Source organism: Ambystoma mexicanum, chromosome 14 (genome assembly GCF_040938575.1).
Source record: "Ambystoma mexicanum isolate Mex_15411 chromosome 14, UKY_AmexF1_1, whole genome shotgun sequence".
Taxonomy (NCBI): domain Eukaryota; kingdom Metazoa; phylum Chordata; class Amphibia; order Caudata; family Ambystomatidae; genus Ambystoma; species Ambystoma mexicanum.
Window position 1 is genome coordinate 163,387,236 of NC_090940.1, and position 23,801 is coordinate 163,411,036.

Genomic DNA, 23,801 nt, shown 5'->3' on the forward strand with positions numbered 1-23,801 from the left:
AAAGATGCAAAGAATATGGCTGCCATGGAAATGGCAAAGGAAGCGCAGCAAGTCCCTTCTCTGTTTCCAAGAAGTGACTGCGAAGAATGGAGAGGGATTGGTGGAGCTGGCGACATGTGTGTTGGGCATCAACACATACTTTTTTCACTTTGTTGATTTGTGATTCTATTCAGGAAGACTGACACTATGGGATGGGGAGTCATTTTGCAGAAAATGCAAATGCATGCAGGGGACCACCAACATGTGCACGTATGTACTGTTGCGTCACCTGCATACACTTTTCAACATTTGCAAACCAGAGTTCAAAAGTGTTTTAAAGAATAAAGATTTACCTGCAAATTACGTGTTGCAGGCAGCATTTTATGATGGAGTCCCATGGGATTCGCCTGGTCTTTAGCAGATGCCAAACCAATGCATGTTCCATAGGAACCCTTTAGTTTTATGTCTTTATGAAAGTCTCATGCAGGTGTAAAACATTGCTTTTCGGGAGGAAAGCAAAGCATATTTGCAAACTGCGCTTTGCTGCCTTCCAAAGGATCGGAAAGGCACACAAATTAGTAGGAGAGGAAAATGGAAGTGTACAAAAAAAAGCGTAAAAGCAGCAAGTTCCACTCCGCTCGTTTTAAAATGAGAAAATGTAGTTGTACAGAGTATGTCTAGAAATTCATGCAGGCTAACAACAAACATTAACAAAGCGAAGTGGGACCTTATCGTGATAGGTTTTTCGTTTATTGCAGTTTGTATTTACAGAAAAGATGTTGAACACAATTTTCAAATCAAATTATTTTTTAAACTGCGTGCAATCCCTCCAAGAATCTAAGTGCACCTTTGAGGAAAGAGACGTTGAAAGAAAAGCCACATCAGTTCTTCTCTGCATATGTTGAAGCAGAGTTTTGAACTTATGCACTTTATTATATGCACTGTAATGTATTTTATGATTCATAGTTTTTATTCCAGGTACTTTACGCCCTCACTATGCAAAGATTTGTTAAATTGTATTACATGTGATTTATGTAATATTTTAAGAATTCCATAAGTTCGTAATATGTATGTGTTATCTTGTCATTGCTCTTGAATGAAACTTAATTGTGTACATTTATTGTTTGTGTAAGGTTTTAATGGAAATCCAAGTCACAATAAAAAAATGTGTTGAACTGACAAGTGCACTTTTTGTAGAAGAATGCTTCTGTCACTGCCATGTAGCAGATGTGCTAATTGTTTGTCCCTCCTCTGATATATTGTTTTTGTTTCAGGCAGATAGTGGGTTCCAGTGTGGTGAGCGTGGCAGTGACACCTAATGGCTATGCCGATGCTGTGTACGAAGACAGGTTTGTCATGCCAGAAGAAAGGCGAATGGCCTTCAGCTCATTTTTGGACATTATAGAGAAGAAGGTGACCCAGCCTGGCGTGTACTATGTGCAGAAGCAGTGCTCCAACTTGACTGAAGAGTTTTCCCAGCTCATCGACGACCTTGAGCCCGATATCCCATGGATGACGGAAGCCTTAGGTAAAGACACATTTTTCCATCTCACAAAAAGAAAAAGCGCTGTTTGATTTAACACATTGGGCCTCATTACGACCCTGGCGGTAAGGGGTTAACGCCAGCGTTAGCTGCGCCGACCCCTTACCGCCAATTACGAGGTCCCCTAGCGCCATGGTGCTTTTAACACCTGCTTTTAGCAGGTGTTAAAATCCATGGCGCTAAGGGACCATGGAGTTAATTACGCCACCGTAATTTACGGTGGCGTAATTAACGCCTTCCCCACTCCCATTATGCCCTATGGGGCAAAAATGGGGAAGGGTAAATGGGGATTGGGGACTTACCGCCCCGCCAAGGTCGGAATGGGGCGGTAAGTCCGCCAACCACCATGGCGTAAACGTAGTTTACGCCATGGTGGTAAAGTCACGGCCCAGGCGGTAACTTACCGCCTGGGTCGTAATAAGGCCCATTGTAAAGGGCGATTGTAAGGGAGGCATGGTATCACAATTATGACACTGACACAAGAGTTATACATTTTCAAAACCTTTATTAGATTCTTGGGGTTTGGAGAAACTCCTGTTTTGCCCTATAGCTAGGACGGGAGTAGTCTCTATCATCAAATAATGAAGAAAACACAGTCCTAGTCAGTCTTTGTCAAATCAAAATGACCTATGCTAACAAAACCTAATGCCTGCCCTATCTCTCATACAAATAGTGTGTAAAGGGGAATATATATGCGAAGGAAAATCAGTGTTATAACATAAAGGATCAAAGGGACTGAGTCAGCTCTCCTCCCCATGCTGGACAGCACGGAGAAAGACGGCCCCCGTATACAGGATGACACACTCTGGCTCAGGTTCTCAAAACAAAGGCAGTTCAAAACATGGATCTAGGTCCGCCTGGCCTTCCATGTTAAAGTCAGTTATTCCAGCGTTTCCAAAAGTACTTTCAAAGTTCAACAAAAAGTTCACGTAGGTCTCCCTCAGCCGGGCTCTGACCTCTCAATTAACAAGTACCCGATTCAACGCAGATCTCCCTCAGGCGGGCTCGGAGCTCGCAATCGCAGCATTTGCAGGGGTTCCATTCCCCAGGCTTAATGCACATTCGTTAGGGGTTCCCTTCCACATGTAGTGTGTACACAGGTTGCCCTGATATATTCTGGAATTGTAGGGGATTGTCACACTTGCTTCAGCCCGGCAGTGTGGACCTCTTAAAGTATGATTTGTTCTCACTCCAAGAGTGTTGGTTGTCGGAGCACCCGTTATTCATGGGTTCTTTGTTCTTCTATTAGAGGTGGCAGGGGGCGCCCCGCTGCGGGACAGATGACAGGTGTATCTAAGAAGACCTGGGTGGAGGTAGAGTGCTTGGCCAATCTGAATCCCTATGTCCAGGGAACCAAACTTGTTTGGAATAAAGAACATTTCCTGGGTAGAACCGACACCCTGCTAATAAATATTTACTGGAACAATGTGAAAATTACCCAACAGGACTTGTTGGATTCAGTTGAAGAGATCCTGTTTAGCTGGGTTGGTAGCGGCCTAAACTCTATCATTCTATGTGGAGACCTGAACAGTAGGTGTTTGAACTGGCCAGTGGGTAAAAGCATCTCTTGGCCTGAAAAGATAAGTCTGCGTAGAGGGCGGGCCTGGGGGTCTCTCATGGAGGACTGGGGGTTATTAATCCTCAATGGGAACATTAAGGGTGACGAGGTGCTCAAAGTAACATCCTAGATTATGTTTATGTTTCTGAGGATATCTATCCAGAGTTTGAGTCGATGTCAATGGTGGAAACTTCGGCGAGCGACCATCTGCCGCTCAGGCTGGCATGGACAGTATCCTTTAGTGAGTAGAACACGGGAGGTTACGCCTTTGAACTAGAGGTGAATGTGGGGGGGGAAACAAAATAAGATGCATGGGCATACATTTGACCCAGTTATCTTACTTAAAAAGGGAGAGCTACTATACTCCCTAAAGGTGACCCGACAAGATGATAGGAAGAGTAGGATGCGGCAGAAGGCGGTTCATAAAGCTTGGCTGCGACATTACCTCCACCAAATGACCCTGAGGGACGCACAGAAAATGTTGAAGGTCATGGCTAGTAACAACACGCACGACCTCTGGAACCTAGTTAAAGAAAATTAAAAGGTTCAAACGGGCCCCAAAAAAACCCGATATCGGAAGAAATGTGAAGGGCTCACTTCATTGATATTTATAAATCAGCTGTGGATATTGAGCAAGAGTGGATTGGGGACATGAAAGAAACAGTAGACTGGGGGTTAACTTGGGACTTTGATGATTTGCTTCATTTAATATCTAGGGGCAAAAAATCTATGGCTCCGGGGCCAGGCGGACTGGTGATGTGCGTTCATAAAAACAATGCAGAAACTTGGGTAGGTGTCCTAGATAGCATGTTTCGAACTATATTCGTTAGAGAACGCCTTCCCAGTGTCGTAGCTAACAGCAATTGTCGTCCTGATATTTAAAAAGGGCTCCCGCTTAACTACCTCAAACTATAGGCCGATTTCCCTGCTGGACTGTACAGCCAGGATCTTCACAGGCCTAGTACTAAGAGACCTGGGAAATTGGGCAAATGAGAACAGAAGAATAGATATCTTCCAAATGGGGTTTTGTCAGGGAGTGGGGACCGTGATGAACAGTTTTGTGCTGGAACTGTTAAAGAAGGGGGCGCTTTAAAATAACAAACCGCTTTATGTTGCCTTCATAGATTTCTCTATGGCTTTCGATACTGTCCAGAGGAATATTTTATGGGCCAAACTGGACAAATGGGGTTGTCCTCCTGCTCTACTGGTGATCCTGATAGCTCTACATACGGACACCATTATGTGTGTGTTTGTTTATGTTTATAAAATGTTATTGCGCAACCTAGTACCCGAGGGCTTAAGGGAGCAGACAGAAAAACAAACGCAACACAAAACATAATCTAAGATATCTGTGGGACTAGTGCATTAGTACGGGTGGGTTCTAGAAGAACGGGCAACATAAACTAATGAAGTAGTGTCTTCAATTTTTTCTTGCAAATATGTGTCCGCTTGGACGGAGAGGGTACACTATCTGCTTCAATTAATTTGGCAAGAGGATTGAAGCAAGGTTGCCTATTGGCTCCGATTGTATTCCTCCTTTTTTTTGTCTGACTTATGTGACGCCTTCCGGGGCACCACATTTTTTGCTTCAAAATGAAATGCCAGATTGATCAATTATTTACTGTACGCTGATGACCTAATTCTAATGGACCACACGCCAATAGGGTTGCAGTGTCAGTTGAATGCTTTGGAGGCATACACCAAAAAGAATAATTTAACGATAAGTGGCCCCAAATCAAACATTTTAATTTTTCAAAAGGGTCCTAGAAAGGCAGGTAGGCAATTTAAGTGGACCATTGGTGGAACACCTGTAGAGAAAGTGGACTACTTTGTGTATTTGGGTTTCTCAATCTTCCCGAAAGAAAACATAGCCCGGCGGCTCGGTTTAAAAAAACAAAAGATCGCGGCACTGGCCGCCCAGGCTGTTCGCCTCAATAAGAAATGTGGGTGTTTCTCAATAATTCCTGTACGAAAGTTCTACTGTAAAAAGGGGGTCCCAGCGGTGACTACTGGGCTGAGACAACACTTTTTTCCCTCAAAGGCCAATGGTGTAAGCTTGAGGAGGCATTCTGGAGGAAAGTTTTAAGGTTGCAAGCTACTGTCCCTGTGCCGGTCCTAAGGCACTCAATGGGTCTGGTGTTGTTGGAAGCGCTGGTAAAATGGAAAAATTTAAACTTCCTTCGAAAGATCCTTTTGGCGAAAGAGATATCGACCTGGGGATGGTAAAGTGTGGGCTTGAGTAAAAGTGTTCGGCCGGTCTTAAAGAATGGCACCACCAATGTCTGGAAATACTAAGTGCCGCCGTCGACTCAGTCGAGTACCTATTAACCAACGCCCTGAAAGTAAAAAAGAGAGTATGGGAGGCCAACTTGATTGACACGATTGATCGTGTCAGGAAGTAACATTTATTCACGAGGCTGCCGATTGATGCCAGACCCTACAATACACTGCCATACTACTTGAGAAAATGTCCGGGGCAATACTGGCATAGCCAGTGTTTATGCCTTTGCCTGGATTTGCTGCCTAACAATGAAAATTTGGGTGCTCCAGGCAGAGCATGTCATAATTTAAGATGTTGTAGAATCTGTAAAAGGGAAAACTCTATAGAAACCATACAACACTTGTTGGTAAATTGCCCTGAATTGACCACAATATGCCAGACACATTTCTCACACCTTCTAAAGAATTTTAAGGTGGCACACCCTGGCTGGCTATGGCATAGTATTTTTACAGATAAATGTTTTAAATGGTTGTTGGCTGCTATACGTTTTATGAAAGAGGTTTTGGTGCTCCAGTAGGAATGTTATTCTGAAAATTGAGCCTCAGATGTTGACCAATGAAGGGGAAGTCTATTATTATCGTTTAGTATAAGTTATCCCAATGAATTGTTATAAAATTGTGGCTGCTTGACTATGTCTGTAGGTGAGGATAAATTGGAAAGTTTTATGTGAAGGGTGAGTTGTTGCTAAAGTGTTTTCTTTTTAACTCTGTGTGTAATATGTTTCCTTTATCCTTTATTTCGATGTTTTTATTGTGTTTATATGTCAAAAGTTCCTTGTGAACTATAACACATTATATAAAAAAAGAAAATGGCCTATACTAACAAAACCTAATGCCTGCCCTATCTCTCATACAAAAAGTGTGTAAAGTGGAGTGTATATGCACAGGAAAATCAGTGTTCTAACATAAAGAATCAAAGTGACTGAGTCAGCTCTCCTTCCCGCGCTGGACCACACAGAGAAAAGCGACTCCCGTAGACAGGATGATACACTCTGCTCAGGTTTTCAAAACAAAGGCAGTTCAAAACGTGGATCGTGGCCTGCTTGGCCTTCCACGTTAAAGTCACTTATTCCAGTGTTTCCAAAAGTTCTTTCAAAGTTCAACAAAAAGGTCACATAGTTCTCCCTCAGCTGGGCTCGGACCTCTCAATCAACAAGTACCTGATTAAACGCAGATTCCCCTCAGCCGGGCTCGGACCTCGCAATCGCATCACTTGCAGGGGTTCCCTTGCCCAAGCTTAGTGCACTTTTGTTAGGGGTTCCCTTCCCCTAACTTATCACACTTCCGGTCTCCCTCAGTCGGCCTCAGACCTTTCACTGATGTCAAAGACTTTTGAATGTGCAAGGCTTTTAAGATAGACCTCCGCAGGACCACTTTGTCTTCCTCTTCAGCTCACACTCTTATGTTATGTGCCCCAGTGGCTCTTGGTCTTGGTAGTTCAATACCATAAGCACAAAAAGTTCAAAGAAATCTTTCTCCTCAAGCATTCATCTTTTCACTTCCCCATTTACAGGGGTTAATCTTGACCATTACGTATTTCATAGTTCGTTCACTTTGCCACTTTATAACAAAACATTTCACATTTCACTGAGACTTTAGAGTGGGTCACGTCCTTTCGCCAGACCACTCCGCTAATCTGTATCACTGGCTTCACAGTTATCAGCCACTTAAAAGTTCTTCACTGGTTAGCTTTCTTTTGCATCTCATCCGCATGTGCGCAACCTTCACTTGTGAGATAGACTGTTGCGGATTCAATCTTTCCTTGACACAAACAAGTCTTTCATGTCTTTCACTAACTCACTGGTTGTGTGTGTTCCTTTCTTGTCTCTGCGGCTTTGATTCACAAGTCAAGGTTTTGTAAAGCCATGCCAGGAGTCTTCCTGGTTTGTCGCCTCCAGCATGTTGTCTTTCTATGTATTTTTTATAATTAAGGTTACATAATCTCTCCCAACATCCTGCACATTTCTGCTGCAGGCCCAGAGCCTTTTCTATATCTGCCTTAGTGTTACTGCCTCGTTCGAATACCCTCTCCAATTCCTTCTCAGAGTCCTGTAATTCGGTCAGAATCCCATCCTGCAGTCCTTTAGACTTGGCTATAGCGATTCCTCTCACCACCACTTTAAAAGCTTCCCAGAGTGTGCCCGCTGTCTTTACACTGCCAGTATTTATCTCGAAATAACTTATTTCCTCTCGCATATCCTCACTAAATACGCTGTCTTTAAGAGCTTCTGCACGCAATCGCCTTGTGGGTATCCTTCCCCTAGGGGGTCAGTATTGCCATGTTAGCAACAGTGGCGAGTGGTCTGAGAGGACTCTAGCTTTGTATTCCGCCTGCGGTATTTTGGTCAGCAACTCCTGCGTGACAAATATATAGTCCAATCTTGTATGTAGTCCCTGTGGGGCCGCATAATGTGAATAGTGTCTATCCTGCGGATGGCATGTTCTCCATGCATCTGTAAACCCAAAGTCCGCCAATAGAGCATGTAGTGCCTTTGCAGCCGGGGTGGGTCTAACTATTTGAGTGTCTGATCTATCGATGGTGGGGTTCAACACACAATTGAAGTCTCCCCCCCCATAATATGGCTCCCCCACGCTGCCACTGAGCTTACTATACAGGGTCCTAAAATACGCAGCTGCATCTTGGTTTGGAGCATAAGTATTCACAATGCAGATCTCTCTGTTTTCCACCATCCCTCTCATAATCGCCATCCTACCATCCGCCTCTACCTGCGAGCTCAACAACTGAAACGGAACATACGGGGCCACCCATGTGATTACCCCTCTTGCATAGGCGGAGTATGTTGCCCCCACCATTGTCCCTCTCCAGTTTTTCCGTATCACTTCTAGTTTGTCTTTCGTTAAATGAGTTTCTTGTAACAGGGCTATATCCACTTTCTGTCTGCGTAGGTACATCATTACCTTGTTCCGCTTCAGATAACTATTGAGCCCCCTAACGTTCCAAGTGACTATCTTAAGGTCTCCCATGGTTCATTTTGTTTCCCGTGAAGTGTAGGCTTACCCCAACTATAACAAACCACAGCACACAACCCCTTCCCTCCCTTCTCTCCACCCTACCCCAACCCCAACAGTTGCCCATCTCATCCCGACAACACCATTCCGCTGGCTACTTTAGAGAATATATTCAAGTCCCATGGTCTTAAGTTCTGAGACCCCCTGGTGCCCCTCTCGTTCATTACTTATCCGCGTCACCTCCTTCTCCTGTCCGAACATCCGACTCCTGGGGGCATCCCTGGGTGTCAAGCCATCCCATGGCTTCTTCCGGAGTTTCAAAAAACAAAGTTCTGTGCTTATGAAAAACCTTCAGTTTGGCCGGGTAGAGCAGCATGTATTTATGACCCGCTTCTCGCAATCTCCTTTTGACTGCACTGTCAAGGTATAATCCGGGTAAGCCGTTATGATTGCCGAACCTCTCTGTATTGTCCCACCTTTGCTGAAGTGTTCCAGGATCCTTTCTCGATCCCTGTAATTAAGTTTCTGATGCTTGTTAATCTGCTTAGAATCACATGCTGTGCATAGGTCCGACATCCAGTGGTCACTGCGGAGTATTGCATTTTGTTTTTCGTAGTCGAAAAGGGACGTCGACCGGGCGTGTCTGAAATACTATCCCTATAGTGACGTGTGTTGTACCCACAATCCCTCACGCGTCGAGGTCCCCCAGATTGTTTTTTTCCGCCCAGCTACTGGTCGCCTTTACGCGGAGCTCCTCGAGAGAGACATTGCAGATTCCATCTCCTCGACCTTTGGTCGTTTTTTTCCTGTTTAAAGATTTAATATATCGATCCCTCCCTCGACGCAGTGGTGAAGCTGTCTCCGCCGAGCAAGATCTTCGACGGAGGGGACGAGCGGAGGAGATCCTTCGGCGTTGCCGAACACGTGGCCTGGCCTCGCAGGCCAAATACAGTAGGGAGAGCGGGGTCGTGGGACATCTCTGATTCTTTTTCTGAGAATGCCTTTCCTTTTCCCCTTCCTTTCCCTTGGGGGTAGTTATCACGGTTTATTGCCTCGGCTATGGAGAGGACACCCTTTAGGTTTTGCCCACTTTGTAAGGGCAAGTTTACTTGGAAGGACAAGCATTCACGGTGTAACCGCTGCTTGCCCCTCGATCACGTAGAGGAGGGTTGCTCGGCTTGTCGGCTTCTAAAGCCAAAGACTCTAAAAGACCGTAGGGTCAAGAGGTGGGCGGCCTACGCTATGTCGAAGGCCGGGTCTTCACCCGCCGCTGCTACCACCGACAGTGACGAGGAACGTGATAACACGACCTCCGCTACGGAAGTCGTACACCCCTCTAAAGAGCGCTCGCGCTCTTCGTCGTCTGTCCCCGGCCCCGACGGGCTCGGCTCACGCCCTGCTTATGGGGATGAACACCCCGGCGACACTGACGCACACGATACAACACATAAACACACAACCCATAGCTCTTCTTCGTCGAAGACGAAGAAAGCATCAGGGCCAAGGAGACGCAGGTTACACCGGCGGCCTCCTCGGACCGTTCGGGTTCGAAGCCCCTCTCGCAGCCGCGACCAGCGACTGGGCTTTCGGCAAATAAGGGCGCCGCCCCCAAACCATCGGCCGGCGCGCACCAGCAGAGAGCGCACGCCGCCGTAGAACGTTCGACACCCGTAACGTCGAAACCACAGCCCTCCGCTGACAAACGAGTCACAGAGAGCTTGGCGAGGATCGTTGTAGCCGACGCCCAGAAGCGTACGCCGAAAGACACGTCGAGGGCTACGCAAAGGTCGAAAGACACGCCGAAAAAGCCCGAAGGAAAACAGGGACTACCCCCTTCAGTCGGGGGGACCCCCAGCACACCGGAAGGCTTTTCGGAGGGCGACGGGACACTTTCCTCGACGTTGTGGGAGAGGTCGAGCCGTTTTCAGCAAGATAACACTAATTTTCCCCCGCTAGACCGCTCAGGGGTACCCCATGAAACCATGGAAAGGCTCCATCTCTGCATGGAGAGAATGGAGAGGTTTATGAACACCCAGAACCCTCCCACTCCCAAGAGAACAAGAGAAGGGCCTCAGGAGGACCCCAGGGCCAAATACCCGAGGCAGGACACAGCCTTAGACTTCCATAATGTGTATGACCTCACTGGTGAGGAACAATACTTAGAAGAGGAGGATGATTTTGTGGACAATGAAGAAGGACAGAACCAAGAGGAAGGTCTGGAAGACAGCCCAGACATGGTAGGAGAAGGCTTCGGAGAAAATCCAGAAGAAGGACCTTCTCATCCCTGGCAATCCCCATCAGGATATTCGGACACTGATGTCCTGAACATAAATCCTCCAGACAATTCACCTGTTAGAAACACGTCTCCCATTGACGATCAGCCCACATTCAATGCCCTGTTGCGCAGAGCAGCAGCACATTTCGAACTGGACACTGGGGAGATCTCTCCGGAGATAGACTTTGTGGAAAGAGTAATTAAGGAGAAACCCCCAGTCAGCCAGACCATTCCCCTCCTCGCTTCAGTGAAGAGAAGAATCATCCCTTTGCTATCCACACCCGCACTAATCAGAGGAGTTAATCCAAGGATTGAAAAACTTTTCACTCCTTCACCCTCAGACCCGCTGTACATCAGGGGACATTCCATTCCGGTTTCCCTTGTAGTAACTAATGCAAGGAAGAGGGCAGGGGTGCCGCTGTCCACCAGTGAGGCACCACCTGACAAGGAGGGCAAGAGGTTATATGCCCTTGCTAAAAGAGTCACATCCTCGGCTGCCTTTTCGGCAAGAATTGCGAACAACAATTCTTTGCTAGCTAGCTACGCGGACGCGCAGTGGGCCAAACTGCGCAAGGACGCCGAAGAAGCGCCGGAACCACTACGTACACGCCTGCTTTCAACTATTGGCGATGGAACCCAGGTCAACCAGAGTATTGTAAAGAACTCTCTGGATGCTGCTGAGACAGCGGGACGTTCCCTGGTTCAGGGAATACTCCTAAAACGCCATGTATGGCTGCGCAACTCAGGGTTCAAACCGGAGACACAGGCGTCTTTAATAAATAAACCTGTTGAAGACTCAAACCTCTTCGGGAAGGCGGTGTATGAGGCTCTGGAAATGGCTAAAAAAGAGTTCGATACTATCAAAACTCTTGACCAGATCTCTAAGCCCACTACCAGACGCGGCTATGGCAACACACGCTTTTTTCGTGGCCAACGCCAAAAGCAGAATCAGCAGCAACAGTACCCTGCCACCAGTTACCAGACCAATAGTGGGCAGTACAGCCAAAGAGGACAGCGCAGGGGCAAGGGGAGAGGGCGGGGGTCCACCCCCAGAGGCTCCCAAGCCCCCAACAACACCAAGTGACGCGAAGATTCGCGTCCCCTCCCATGCAACACTGGTCGGGGGCCGGATAACATCCTTTCTTCCAGCATGGGAGGGAATAACGTCAGACCGCTGGGTACTTTCCACCGTAGCCCACGGATACTGCATCGAATTCAACAGTTCCCCAACATACAGACCCCCGAGGGGACGACGCATGACACCGGAACACCTTGCCATCCTTCTCCAAGAAGTACAACAACTGCTGGAAAAAGGAGCCATAGAGGTCGTGCCTCTATCTCAGGTAACGGAAGGTATTTATTCAGTGTACTTCCTTGTACCCAAAAAGGATCTAACCATGCGCCCTGTATTAGATCTGCGCCCAGCGAACAGGTTTATCAAACCCCAGAAGTTTCGTTTGGTGACCTTACAGGAAGTGATCCCACTGCTATCACAGGGAGATTACATGACAACATTGGACATGAAAGATGCATACTTTCATATTTTAATGTTGCCAGCGCACAGAAGATACCTCAGGTTTATGATAGAGGGCAAACACTATCAGTTCAGAGTGCTACCCTTCGGCATAGCATCAGCACCAAGGGTATTCACGAAGGTACTGGCAGTGGCAGCGGCCCACCTGCGCAGGTTGTCCATCCCAGTTTACCCTTACCTCGACGACTGGCTCATAACAGGGGATTCTTACGAAACATGCTTCTCCAATACCCAAAAGACTGTAGACCTTTTGTTCCAGTTGGGCTTCTCCATCAACGAAAAGAAGTCCAGCCTAGACCCCAGCCAAATCAAACAATTCCTAGGGGCTCTAATTCAAACAAAGGACGGCCTCGTCTTCCCCTCCAACGAGAGGGTCCAAAACATGCTGTTTCAGATCCCTCAATATGTGGCCGGTCGAGAGGTGACGGTACGCAAAGCAATGCGCTTTCTAGGCATGATGGCGTCGTGTATTTATTTGATACCTCACGCGCGCCTGCGCATGCGCCCTATGCAAGAGTGGCTCAACAGCCAGTGGTGTCAGGCCAGCGGATAATGGGACGATCCAGTGTTAGTCTCGCAGGCCTTGGTTCTCTCGCTACGATGGTGGACAAAGGAAAACCTGGAAAAAGGGAAACCCTTTGCCACACCCACGGCGGAAGCCACTCTAACCACAGACGCATCCCTAACAGGATGGGGGGCTCACCTATCCCATCAGACTGCTCACGGAGTGTGGACTCCGAACGTAGCATCCAAACACATAAATCTACTGGAGCTACTAGCTGTGTTCAAGGCGCTAAAAGCCTTCCAGGAACACCTGCAAGGCAAAACTGTGTTGGTCCTTACAGACAGCACCACAGCCATGTACTACATCAACAAGCAGGGGGGCACCCACTCTCCAGGACTGTCCAAACTGGCCCAAAATATATGGAAGTGGGCTCTCAAACAAAACATGTTCCTACTGTCAGAACATGTACCAGGGGAACTCAATCTGCTGGCAGACAAACTCAGCAGAGATTTCCCCCTGCCCGAAGAGTACGAATGGCGACTGCACGAAGACATCGTCTTCGACGTCTTCACACAATGGGGATTCCCAGAAATAGACTTATTCGCAACCCTGGAGAACTCACAATGCCCAAGTTACGCCTCCAGGTACCCCCAGAACCAATCCAAGGGGAACGGTCTGTCGATGCAATGGTCAGGGAAATTTGTTTACGCTTTTCCCCCGACTCCCCTTCTCAACAAGGTGGTGCACAAGATGCACCAGGAACAAGTAACCATGATACTGGTGGCCCCAATGTGGGCCCGACAGCCATGGTTCGCTCACTTGATGGAGATGTCTCTATCTCCCCCAGTGAAACTCCCCTGCCCGTACAACATGCTGTCACAAAACAAGGGCAGGACGCTGCATCCATGCCCCCAGAACATGAACTTAGCAGCTTGGCTCCTGAGATCATAGAATTCGGACATCTACTGCTCCCGCAGAGATGTATGGACATTCTCAGGGAAGCCAGAAAACCTAACACTCGCCACTGCTACTCTAGCAAGTGGAGGAGATTTGTCATCTGGTGCAGAGGGGAAGGCATCAACCCAATTGACTGCTCTCCCACACATATTGTTCTATACCTGACCCACTTGTTGGATTCAGGTCTAGTGTTCAATTCCATTAAAGTCCACCTGGCGGCACTTTCTGCATACACCACTTCCCAACTCAAGGTGTCGTGGTGGAAGATCCCTGTTATAAAGGCCTTCATGGAGGGAATAAAGAGAATACACCCCCCGATAGCTGACCCAGCTCCCGGATGGGACCTTAAAGTGGTACTTACCAGACTCATGGGCTCACCTTTCGAACCCATGCACAAAGCATCTCTTAAAGACCTCACTCTTAAGACTGCTTTTTTAATAGCTATCACCTCCATCAGGAGGGTAAGTGAACTACAGGCTCTTTCCGTTCTAGACCCCTTCGTTACAGTTCACAGAGATAAGGTGGTTCTACGCACGCACCCAAGGTTTGCTCCGAAGTTCATATCGAAATTCCACGTAAACCAGTCTATAGAACTGCCAACGTTCTTTCAAAATCCTTCCAACTTGGGAGAAAGAACTCTGCACACACTAGATGTGCGCAGAGCGGTCATGTTCTACATGGAAAGAACCAGACCACTGAGGAAGACTAATCAGTTCTTCGTCTCGGTGGCAGCAGGAAGAGAAGGAGATGCAGTTTCAAAGTCCACTATTTCTAGATGGATTGTTCAATGCATCACTCTCTGCTATACTCTTGCTGAGAGAGAACTGCCCTTTAAGCCTAGAGCACACTCTACTCGAGGCACGGGGGCGTCCATAGCATTCATTGCAAATGTTCCCCTTGAGTCCATCTGCAAAGCGGCTATCTGGAGTTCTGTGCACACCTTCACAAAACACTACTGTCTAGATGCACACTCGAGATCTGACTCCCAGGTGGGTCAGGCAGTACTAAGACATCTTTTCTCTACTGTTCCTTCTCATAACCCACCGCCAACTCCGGGTACTGCTCGCTAGTCTATGCACAGCATGTGATTCTAAGCAGATTAACAAGCATCAGAAGACAATGCATTACTTACCGTAAAAGCATTTCTGATGATTGTATCTGCTTAGATTCACATGTGCCCACCCTTCCTCCCCACTCGGATGGAAGGAACATAGACTTCCTTTTATATCTCTCTTTTCTGTACTCACTCACGTCTAGAAGGCTCCCTCAGGGCAGAAAAATACAAACAGAGGGACCTCGACGCGTGAGGGATTGTGGGTACAACACACGTCACTATAGGGATAGTATTTCAGACACGCCCGGTCGACGTCCCTTTTCGACTACGAAAAACAAAATGCAATACTCCGCAGTGACCACTGGATGTCGGACCTATGCACAGCATGTGAATCTAAGCAGATACAATCATCAGAAATGCTTTTACGGTAAGTAATGCATTGTCATTTTAGCGATCACCGGCTTAGGTGGGCCTCCTGGCGGCGGTCTCCTTACTAGGGCCCATTGCGCCCTTTCCACCGCAAACCCCTGAGACAGCACTCCCCCAGTGATTTCTTTTAGCAACATTGTTTCAACGAAATCTGTGGGGTTATGGCCTTCCGCTCCTTCTGGTAGTCCAACAATACGGATATTATTCCTCCGGGCCCGCCCTTCTGCCTCCTCCGCTCTGCTCTCCAGAATACCCACTCGCTGTACCAGGGCGTGAAGCTCCGACCGGTTAGAAGCACAGTCCGCGGTGTTAGGGCCCATCTCCTTCTCGAGGTTCTCTGTGTGCTCCGCCAGAGACCGTACGTCTTGTCGTAGCAGATTCACATCCTCCTGCACTGCCCCGACCTGGAGCTCCAGTGCTGTTTTTAGTTCTGCCACCGCCAGTTCGAGCTTGGTCTCCCAAGCCGCTTTCAGATCGGCGATCGCTTCGAGGACCTCCTGATTCGCACCCATGGTGGCACTGCTCCCAGCTTGGGCTTTGTCTTTGCTCCTGGCTCCTTCCGGGCCTGGTGGCGTCTTTGTGTATTCCTCTAATGTGGGTTGCTTACTCTTCAGTCTTGGGGGTTTATTAGACATGGCGCTGTGCCTATGAGTCGTGAATCAGCCCCTTCACCCGTGGTCCTCAGTCCCAGCAAGGGTGGGTTCTGACTGTCCTCAAAAGGCCGGTGGTATCTGCTAGTTCCTTCGATCGTCCACGCTCCGTTCGGAGCACTCCACCAGCGTTTTTCCTTTTTCTTTCCTTCTCCGCGGCCACCCGGACTGGGCAATGTGATAGTTATTTCGTATCCCTAGCAATCTTCCTCTGCTGTTGTCGAACGGAGACAGCTATTCCGTCTCAGGGGTGCGCCTGCACATACTTTTGGGCTGCCACTGATCCAAAAAATATGCGTTTCTTGGTCGGATCAAGTTGTCGGATCACGGAGCTTGCAGGGTTTCCAACCTATTCCATGGCTGCCAAGCCACGCCCCCCTTCACAAGTCAAGGTTAATACCACAGGCTTGGCCTCACATCCCCAACTCTGTTGTTGATCCTTTGCTCTAGTCCCTCCATCGGCCACCCTGCGCTAGTAGGTTCACTTTCGCCTCGGAAAGTTCTGCTCCTTCTTGTGTTCCAGCTTGCTCAGTGTGTCTCTGTGCTCCACCTTTTATCCATGTGGAGAGAGCTAATGGGTATCAGATCCATGTGATTAAAGTCAAAATGCCTGACTGCCTGACCCGATTAGCGGGACATGCCCAATGAGATATGTAAGTGTTAGCCTCTTTACTCTCAGTCACCCTCTTCCTCGGCACAGTGTTTTGTGTAGGAAGGGGGGGGGAGTTGGGACATTGGAGGATCCTATAAAATAGGATGGAGCATGGGTATGTGAAAGGGCGGAGTACTGCGTCTCACCATTGGTTGCCTCACCCTCACTCCCCGAAGACCCCTCACCAAGGTGATCTCCATGCACTGGTCCACCTCCACGGTCTGGATCCAAAGGCAATGGGCGTGCCCTGGCCACCCGAGAGAGAGAGATCCACGGCGACTAGTAATTGAGACACCCTTTGTTTTCTCACATGATACACAAGGCATTGCAGTAGGTTTGAGTGACTGCACAGTTCCACCTGTTCACCAGCAGAGGATGTCATTTGTTTCACATAGTGTCTAGGATATCTTCTGGCATCATGCCGAGTGGCTCACTTGTATTTCAATCTCTTGTGTCTTTTTTCACTCTATTTTTTTCCTATGTATCATTTGTCCTATTCTAGCATACTCCGCTGAGGTCTTTTTCCATGTTGTCTGTCTTTCACCCATAGGCCTCCCTTGACTTCAGGTACAATGCAGATTTTTTTTACAAGTGAGTATTCTTCCAGTGCTAAACAAACTGCTGTGGACCCATCATTCATCTTTTAGTGGGACAAGTGACGCATCCTAAAGACTAACCCAAGAGAGGCTAGGTGGCTTTGGAATACTGATTTTTGAAGCAGTGGGATAGCTTGTATCCCGACTCCAGTTTTTCACTTTTGTAGGCCATGTAGGTTTATAGGTTTATAGGTTTATATCCCACTTGTCGTTTTTATTAAACTTTGGGAGACCTTTACTTCTTTTTGTTAAGCAGTCTCCATTCTTAGGTTACATTTGTGAAGTGGTAAAAGCCATAGAACAAGTCATGGTACTTGTGTAGTTAGTTAATTAAACCTACGTAATTGTAATTTTTCTCGTGATCTGTTTTCTAAAGAGGTTTTAGGCTATTTTCTTCTTTTCATCATATTGTTTATCTGTGATGAATTCCAATTGTATATCTGTAAATAGTTTTTTATGCAATGGATGGTTTTATGGCGTATGCCGAATAAAGCATTTGATGATGATTTGTGAAGATTCTCTTTAAACTTGGCGAACGATAGTTTCCATGAACTTCTTATCCCTCAAATAATACACTTCTTTTAATGATTCCTTCTATTTGTGCCATGCATGACCGAGACAGATTGTGGACTGTATCCAGATTCAGTTGGACAGAATCCTCGGCCCACTACACGGGTTGAGAATTCTAGGCGCTAGCGATTGCAGCCCGGTAAAGCTGGTTCATCTGAAGTGAAGCTACTAGCGGGTATGAGGCTTTGATGTACAAGGAAGCCATTGCCATCAAAATATACCAATGCCCTTGCTTGGCAACTTTCATTTTTGAGCCAACCTGAGATTGCATTGTGAATATGAGTGGGCATTACTTGTGCTACCTGAGTGGGAGAATGTTCACTTTTCCACCTGAAGAAGCTAACCTGCATCAAAACCATTTGTGTTCACTTAATACGTAATGCACTAATGCATCTCATCATCTGAACAGTTCTTCAGGATGGTTTACAGAGTGAAAAAAGGACATAGCTGTTAGATATAGTTACAATTACTTTTATTTCAGAAAATGTGGTTTGGTAATAGGCACTGTGCTCATTCCCATCTGGTAGTGAACAGGAAATCAGTCCCAAGGTATTCGGCACATCTATAAGAAGATACATATATTTTCTATGCCCATTTGATTTGCGCATTTTTACAAGTGTTCATATAAAACATCACCATGACAATGGATGCATTCCAATCTAATTAAAAACAAATTGACATCACTGCCTTTACCTCATACACATACTCAATTATAATAATTGAAGAGTATGTGTAAGCAGGTAATCTATCTTGTAAAAATACAACTAGCTAAGCTCATCCCCCAGCCCAGCAGGCTCCTTCATGGAGCAGGCAGACAGACGCGTCAAGGACCATGGGTACAGTGGACGTCACACCAGGGATAGTATTACTGGCACGCCCTGTCGACGCCCCTTTTTGAGTTTCGAAAACAACAACTGTAATGCTCTGCAGCTTCCTCTAGATGTCGGCCTATTTATAGCATGTGAATCTAAGCAGATACAAGCATCAGAAATACGATTACGGTGAGTAATGTATCCCATATTGTGAGTAGTAGCAGCATGACCTTCAAGACTCCTGCAGTGTGCTAGAATAGAAATGGTAAAATTGTATAAGGTCACACCAAAATCACACAAAAACATACATTGGACCAAGAGGAAGAAAATGAAATGACTCCAGAAGGCAAAAGGGGTGCACCCGATGCTTTGTAGAAAACACAAATTCGCTAAGACTATACATGTTACAACAATGTGATCTAGGTAAAAGCATGGCTGCCTGTCACAAATATTTAAAGAAAATAATTTGTTTTATAAAAATTGCCTGTTTTGTGAAAGATCAACCTTCCTTTAACCCTTAAATGCAATTGGCAGTGGTTAACCTGCCAGGTCACAATAGTGAGAAGATTCAACTATGTGCCGATGTCAACAGGACGTTGGCGATCTGGTATGTTGGGGAAATTAAGAAGGTTGTGACTTCTTGAAATTCGAGGCTTTGATCTTCATATGAGCATTGGTAGTATCCTAGCAAACACTGGAATAGCGCTTCTATCTGCCCTTCCACGCCCCTCAGTTATCTCTCACTGGTTCACGAGTTCAAACGGCTTGGGGCTTTTTCTCCTTCCACGATCTCGGTGCTTTGCAACCATGCGGTCCTTGACGCAGTTCAGCTTGTGGGATGAGCGATTTTCTTTATTTTTTAGTATGCCTTCTCGTTTAAGAAAGAAAGTAACGTTTTGGTGTTGTTTTAATGACTACACAGCACTTTCATTCTGTTGGTAATGGGAACAACACATTCTTGGCCCTCTGTCTCCCAGTTCAGATGATTTGAAGACGTTTCAAGGTAGATGTGATTTCTTTGGAGAACCGGCACCAAATGGCAGATTTGATTGGTGCGTTGCCAAGACCTTCTAAATAACACATTGGAAATAGCTCGATAATATACATGCATGAGATTGAGAAAATAATAACAATAATTCTGATAACGTGAGTAGGCTGCATAAATAGTTCACTAAAGAACAAAACACAATTGACTATCTTTAAGGCATCCATAACCACCCACTTAAACATGTCATAAAATCACTTCTTTCCCTTTAGAGGAATCTTTTTGTTGCATTTCCCGTGCATTATGCTTGCATATTAAAGATATTCACATTTCTATTTAAATCCTACATGGGGTGCTGTTCACAATTATCCTTCGATTTAGTTTTTTCCTTTTTCTTTTACATTTTGTTACCAACTTGTAATTCCACTTAGTTTTCATGGATCACTTTGGCAGAAAAGTAATGTTTAAAAAACAACCAGATGATCTTAATTAGGAACAGGCTGGGATACAGCAGCATGACTTTCTTAAAGTGAACTGCCACAGTCTTGGGTCAGGGAAATCGTCCTGACGGCGCAAGCCAGACTTTTCCTCAAACCCATTGTTGCTTGCTAATGTAATTAAATACTCCCCTATTTGGTATATGTAACATTGCACACCAGTACATTTTCACAGTTGGTGTGCACGTTGCTAATTGGGGCTTTGGATTTTCTAAACCTATAATGATACAAATTCTGCTGCTTCTGTACATCAAGCGTTCAGCTCTCGGAAACCCTGGATTGGTCCAGTCTGGGTCTAGTCCAGGCGCTCCTGGCTGACCAAAAGGCATCTGGTAAACCTTGCTCATGCATTTAATCAATAATTAAATGTACACAGTTGTGCTTGACTGCCCAACCAAAATATGTTGGTGACATCCCAGTTTTCTATGTTTCCACTGTAGGGAAGAAGCCGGATGCTGTGAATTTCTGGCTGGGCGAGTCGGCTGCAGTGACTTCCAGTAAGTAAAGCGCGTTTGTCTTTTTGCAAGTATTGTATAGCAGTTGCATAGGTACAGTGACGCTTCGGTCATGATTAATAAGTACATTTGGGATATTAAGCTCTTTAATAGAGAGATTACTTTAAGAGGGAACAACTCCAAGAATAGTTCCCCCAGTCTTCTAAGTAGACACAAGGACTCTGCTTGAATAAAAAGAGTTTGTCTAAGGTTAGAGAGTGCCACATGTAAAGCCTCTACGTCCAAAGTCGTGACTTCCAACTCGGGTATTAACCCAACTGAGCTACTGCCTGGTTGTTTACTGAGCTATTATTTCATCATACAGTAAAACAGGATGTTTATCATGTCCAAATTTGTCATATTTGTTGAACTGATTTTATAGATGTCTCCTGATTTAAATGTTACCTGAAATCCTTCAGAAGCGCCTCTGCCAACATGTATTAGTGGAAAGTCCTTTCAGGCAAGCTGATTCTAATAATTTGTCTTAATGGTACTTTCTGTGGGTTTTCCCAAGCCTAAATAGGAGTTTGAGGACTACCGCCAAAATGACGTGTCTCCAAGGTGTGCTGCTTTAGATTTTGCACTATCAGGTTGTCAACGTTAAAGGAAACATTAAAGGACCAATTAGCGTAAGTTACCCTATTCCATGCCCTATATGTAGGCATCTTGAAAGGGTGTGCCCAGTCTGCTTTTAAGATGTGTGATGTATGCGTGTGTGGCCTCGGAAATCCAAAACAAATAATAGATTTAAGGTGGTTTATTCGAATTTTAATTAAATGGTTTGGGATGGTTGGTACAGTTTAAACTAAGGGGGATTTATAGAGCTCTCTCAACCTCCCAGTGGGCTCCATCAACCCTAGCCCAGGTGTCCCTAACCATCGGAATGTCCCTAACGTATTCTGGTGCAGGGTAACCCCTAATGTCTATATTTTCTAATCTGGATGGCGAAACCCAAAGGCTGTGGCTTTCTTTTCCAAGGGCTACATCTGGTCTGTTTGACTGCCCAATGTCTCCAGGGGTTCTCTTTCAATCTCTCTCCTTCTCAACTTCTCTGAGTCTTGATCTCTCCCTCTGTCTCCACTCTCCTCCCTCCGTGACCATGCTCATCTCCCTCTCCTTCCCCTCTCCCTCTCTACGTACCCCCTCTCATCCCTCCCTTAACAACCCTGCCTATTCATCTGCCTCCAGATGTTACCACACGCTTTGCCTGTCTCGCTTCACTACCTCCCTCCTTCACCTGACCTCAGCCCTTCTCCCACTACGATCTTGCATGCTCCTTCTCCCCCACTCCTGCCACATTGTGTCCCTTACACACTCTGTAATGCCCCCTCTACACTTTTCTCTCCCTCCCTCTCTATTCTCTCTCACCTTTCTCACACTCACCACACTACACAACTGGTACCACTTTTTCTTGCTCACAATACCTGCCTGCACTCTCACAAAACACTTCCAGTCTGCTCAGCACTGTATGCCATCATCTTCCCTCTGCCTGGCCTCTTGGTCCACCACCGCTCCACCTGTCTTAAACACCTGACAATATCCTCTGTGCTGACTGGGCTTTTATAGCCCAGTCTGTCCCATTTGAACACTTGCGCAGTTTCCCGATTGGTCTCCTTGGTCACATGATCCCCTTGGCCAATCTCTAGCTAAGCTATCCATCTGAAGGTTTAGACTTCCTATGCCAGGCTTTAAGAAGGTTTTTAGCCACACTCCCTTTTCAGGGTCTATATGTGGGATGACATCCATGAGCTCAGGCTGCTTATTTTCCCTGTGGTTTGCTTCAGGTGCTGGTGAGTTTTGTTCCTAACTCGGTTTGGGAAGGATTTCTGAGTCTCCCCTGCAGTCCCTTCTCACTCTGTTTGTTTTCTGTTGCCCCACCTTTCCCCTGGGGTCCATCTGGGTTTTGATTCCATTCCTCCGGTTCTAGTCCTTTTTCTGTTGCACCCCAGTGCGTTCTGGGAGTTGTGGTTCTGAAAAAGATAAGACACCGCGGGCCAGAAACAGCTGACTGGCATTGGGGGAGGGACAGTGAGTACCGTCAGTCACATACAATGCAACCCCACTCAAAGGAGGGGTCGGGACTTCCCCCCCAATTCCTTTAACCCCAATAGGGTCATGACCCTGACCTTGTCGCAATATACACCCCATATCTCGTGGAACTCATGGAAAATAACATATTGTAATAAAGTATTTGCAACTAATGTTTGTCTTTCTGGTGCCTTTTGCTTGCGGTGTAAATATAAAGATGTATGTATTGCTTGCCTTGTGCTGGCCTCTTTTATTGTGTCTAGTCCCGCCACCACCTCTTGGCAGTTTAACATATTAACTACTATTCCACAACTTTGTAAATGGTTGTAAAGGACCCATCAGTGGAACTGCTTCATTCAATATGCATTTTGGACAGTGCTTCCTGGAAAAGAACATTTCATTTTTTAAATCCATAAAGATGTACACATAAATAACTGGTGTTACACCTTCGCATTTTAATTGTACGCAATTTAATCACCTCAGAAGCTTGAAGAGATAAGTTGGCCCTGCTAGGTTTATAATCTATGACTTGTTGGCTGAATACAGATGCATGTTTTCCACTTACCAAACGATCCGACTAGCTATGAAATATGCTACATGTCTATGCATAATGCCCAGCACACAATGGTCACACTGAGGGCCTCATTACACGGATGGCGGTAAGGATTTACCGGTAAAATACCGGTACCGGTAAATCCTTACCGCCTTACTACGAGGTCCCTTTGCGGGTTGAGGGATTTAACGCCTGCTTTTTCAGGCGTTAAAATCCAACCCGCTAAGGGACCTCGGAGCTAATTAAGGCACCGCAAAATTGCGGTGCCGTAATTAGCGCCTTCCCCATTCCCATAGGAAGGGCAATGGTGGAAGGGGGATTTACCGCCCCTCCAACCTTGGAATGGGACGGTAAATCCCCTTTCCACCAAGGCGGTGCCGGTATTTTACCGGCATGAGCCGTGGCGCTAATAGCGCCATGGCTCACCGCCTACCGTGTAATGAGGCCCTGAGTCTCTGGGGGAGGCAGGCATCAGGAGCCCCCCTTTTGCAGAGCACGCACATAGGTATACAATAAGGTGTGAAACAGCCAAGGTGCTCCTCTAAAGCAGTCACAGAACCACTTAAAAAAGCGTAACACAAGATACCAGGATTTCACACGCTGGTTGCATACATACTCCATGCGTAGTGGAATGCCGAACATTGCCTAGGCCGGAAGACGTATCCACGTCTCTCTCAGATGTGTACATCCAGCCAACAGGCTATGGACTGTGTTTTCAGCTTCTGGCAACCGCTTAACTACTCCTACCCATAAGTGCGTATCCATTCTTTTTCAAAATTGGAATTTTGATTGCACGGCCTTGATAAAGACTGTGAATGGGTCGAAACACGTGTTGGCTGACAACATCTAATTATGAGATCATTTTTGTTCAACCAACATA

At 46.4% G+C, this 23,801-nt stretch overlaps 1 protein-coding gene across 2 annotated transcripts in view; it reads left to right on the forward strand.

The window, feature by feature from the left end:
• The window catches only part of JMJD7 (jumonji domain containing 7), a 312,686-nt gene that overhangs the window by 176,414 nt on the left and 112,471 nt on the right, over positions 1-23,801 (forward strand). For both annotated transcript variants that reach the window (XM_069638806.1, XM_069638805.1), the window contains exons 3-4: positions 1,254-1,507; positions 20,287-20,343. In XM_069638806.1, coding sequence (XP_069494907.1) covers positions 1,254-1,507; positions 20,287-20,343 — 311 coding nt within the window. The remainder of the gene's footprint in view (positions 1-1,253; positions 1,508-20,286; positions 20,344-23,801) is intronic.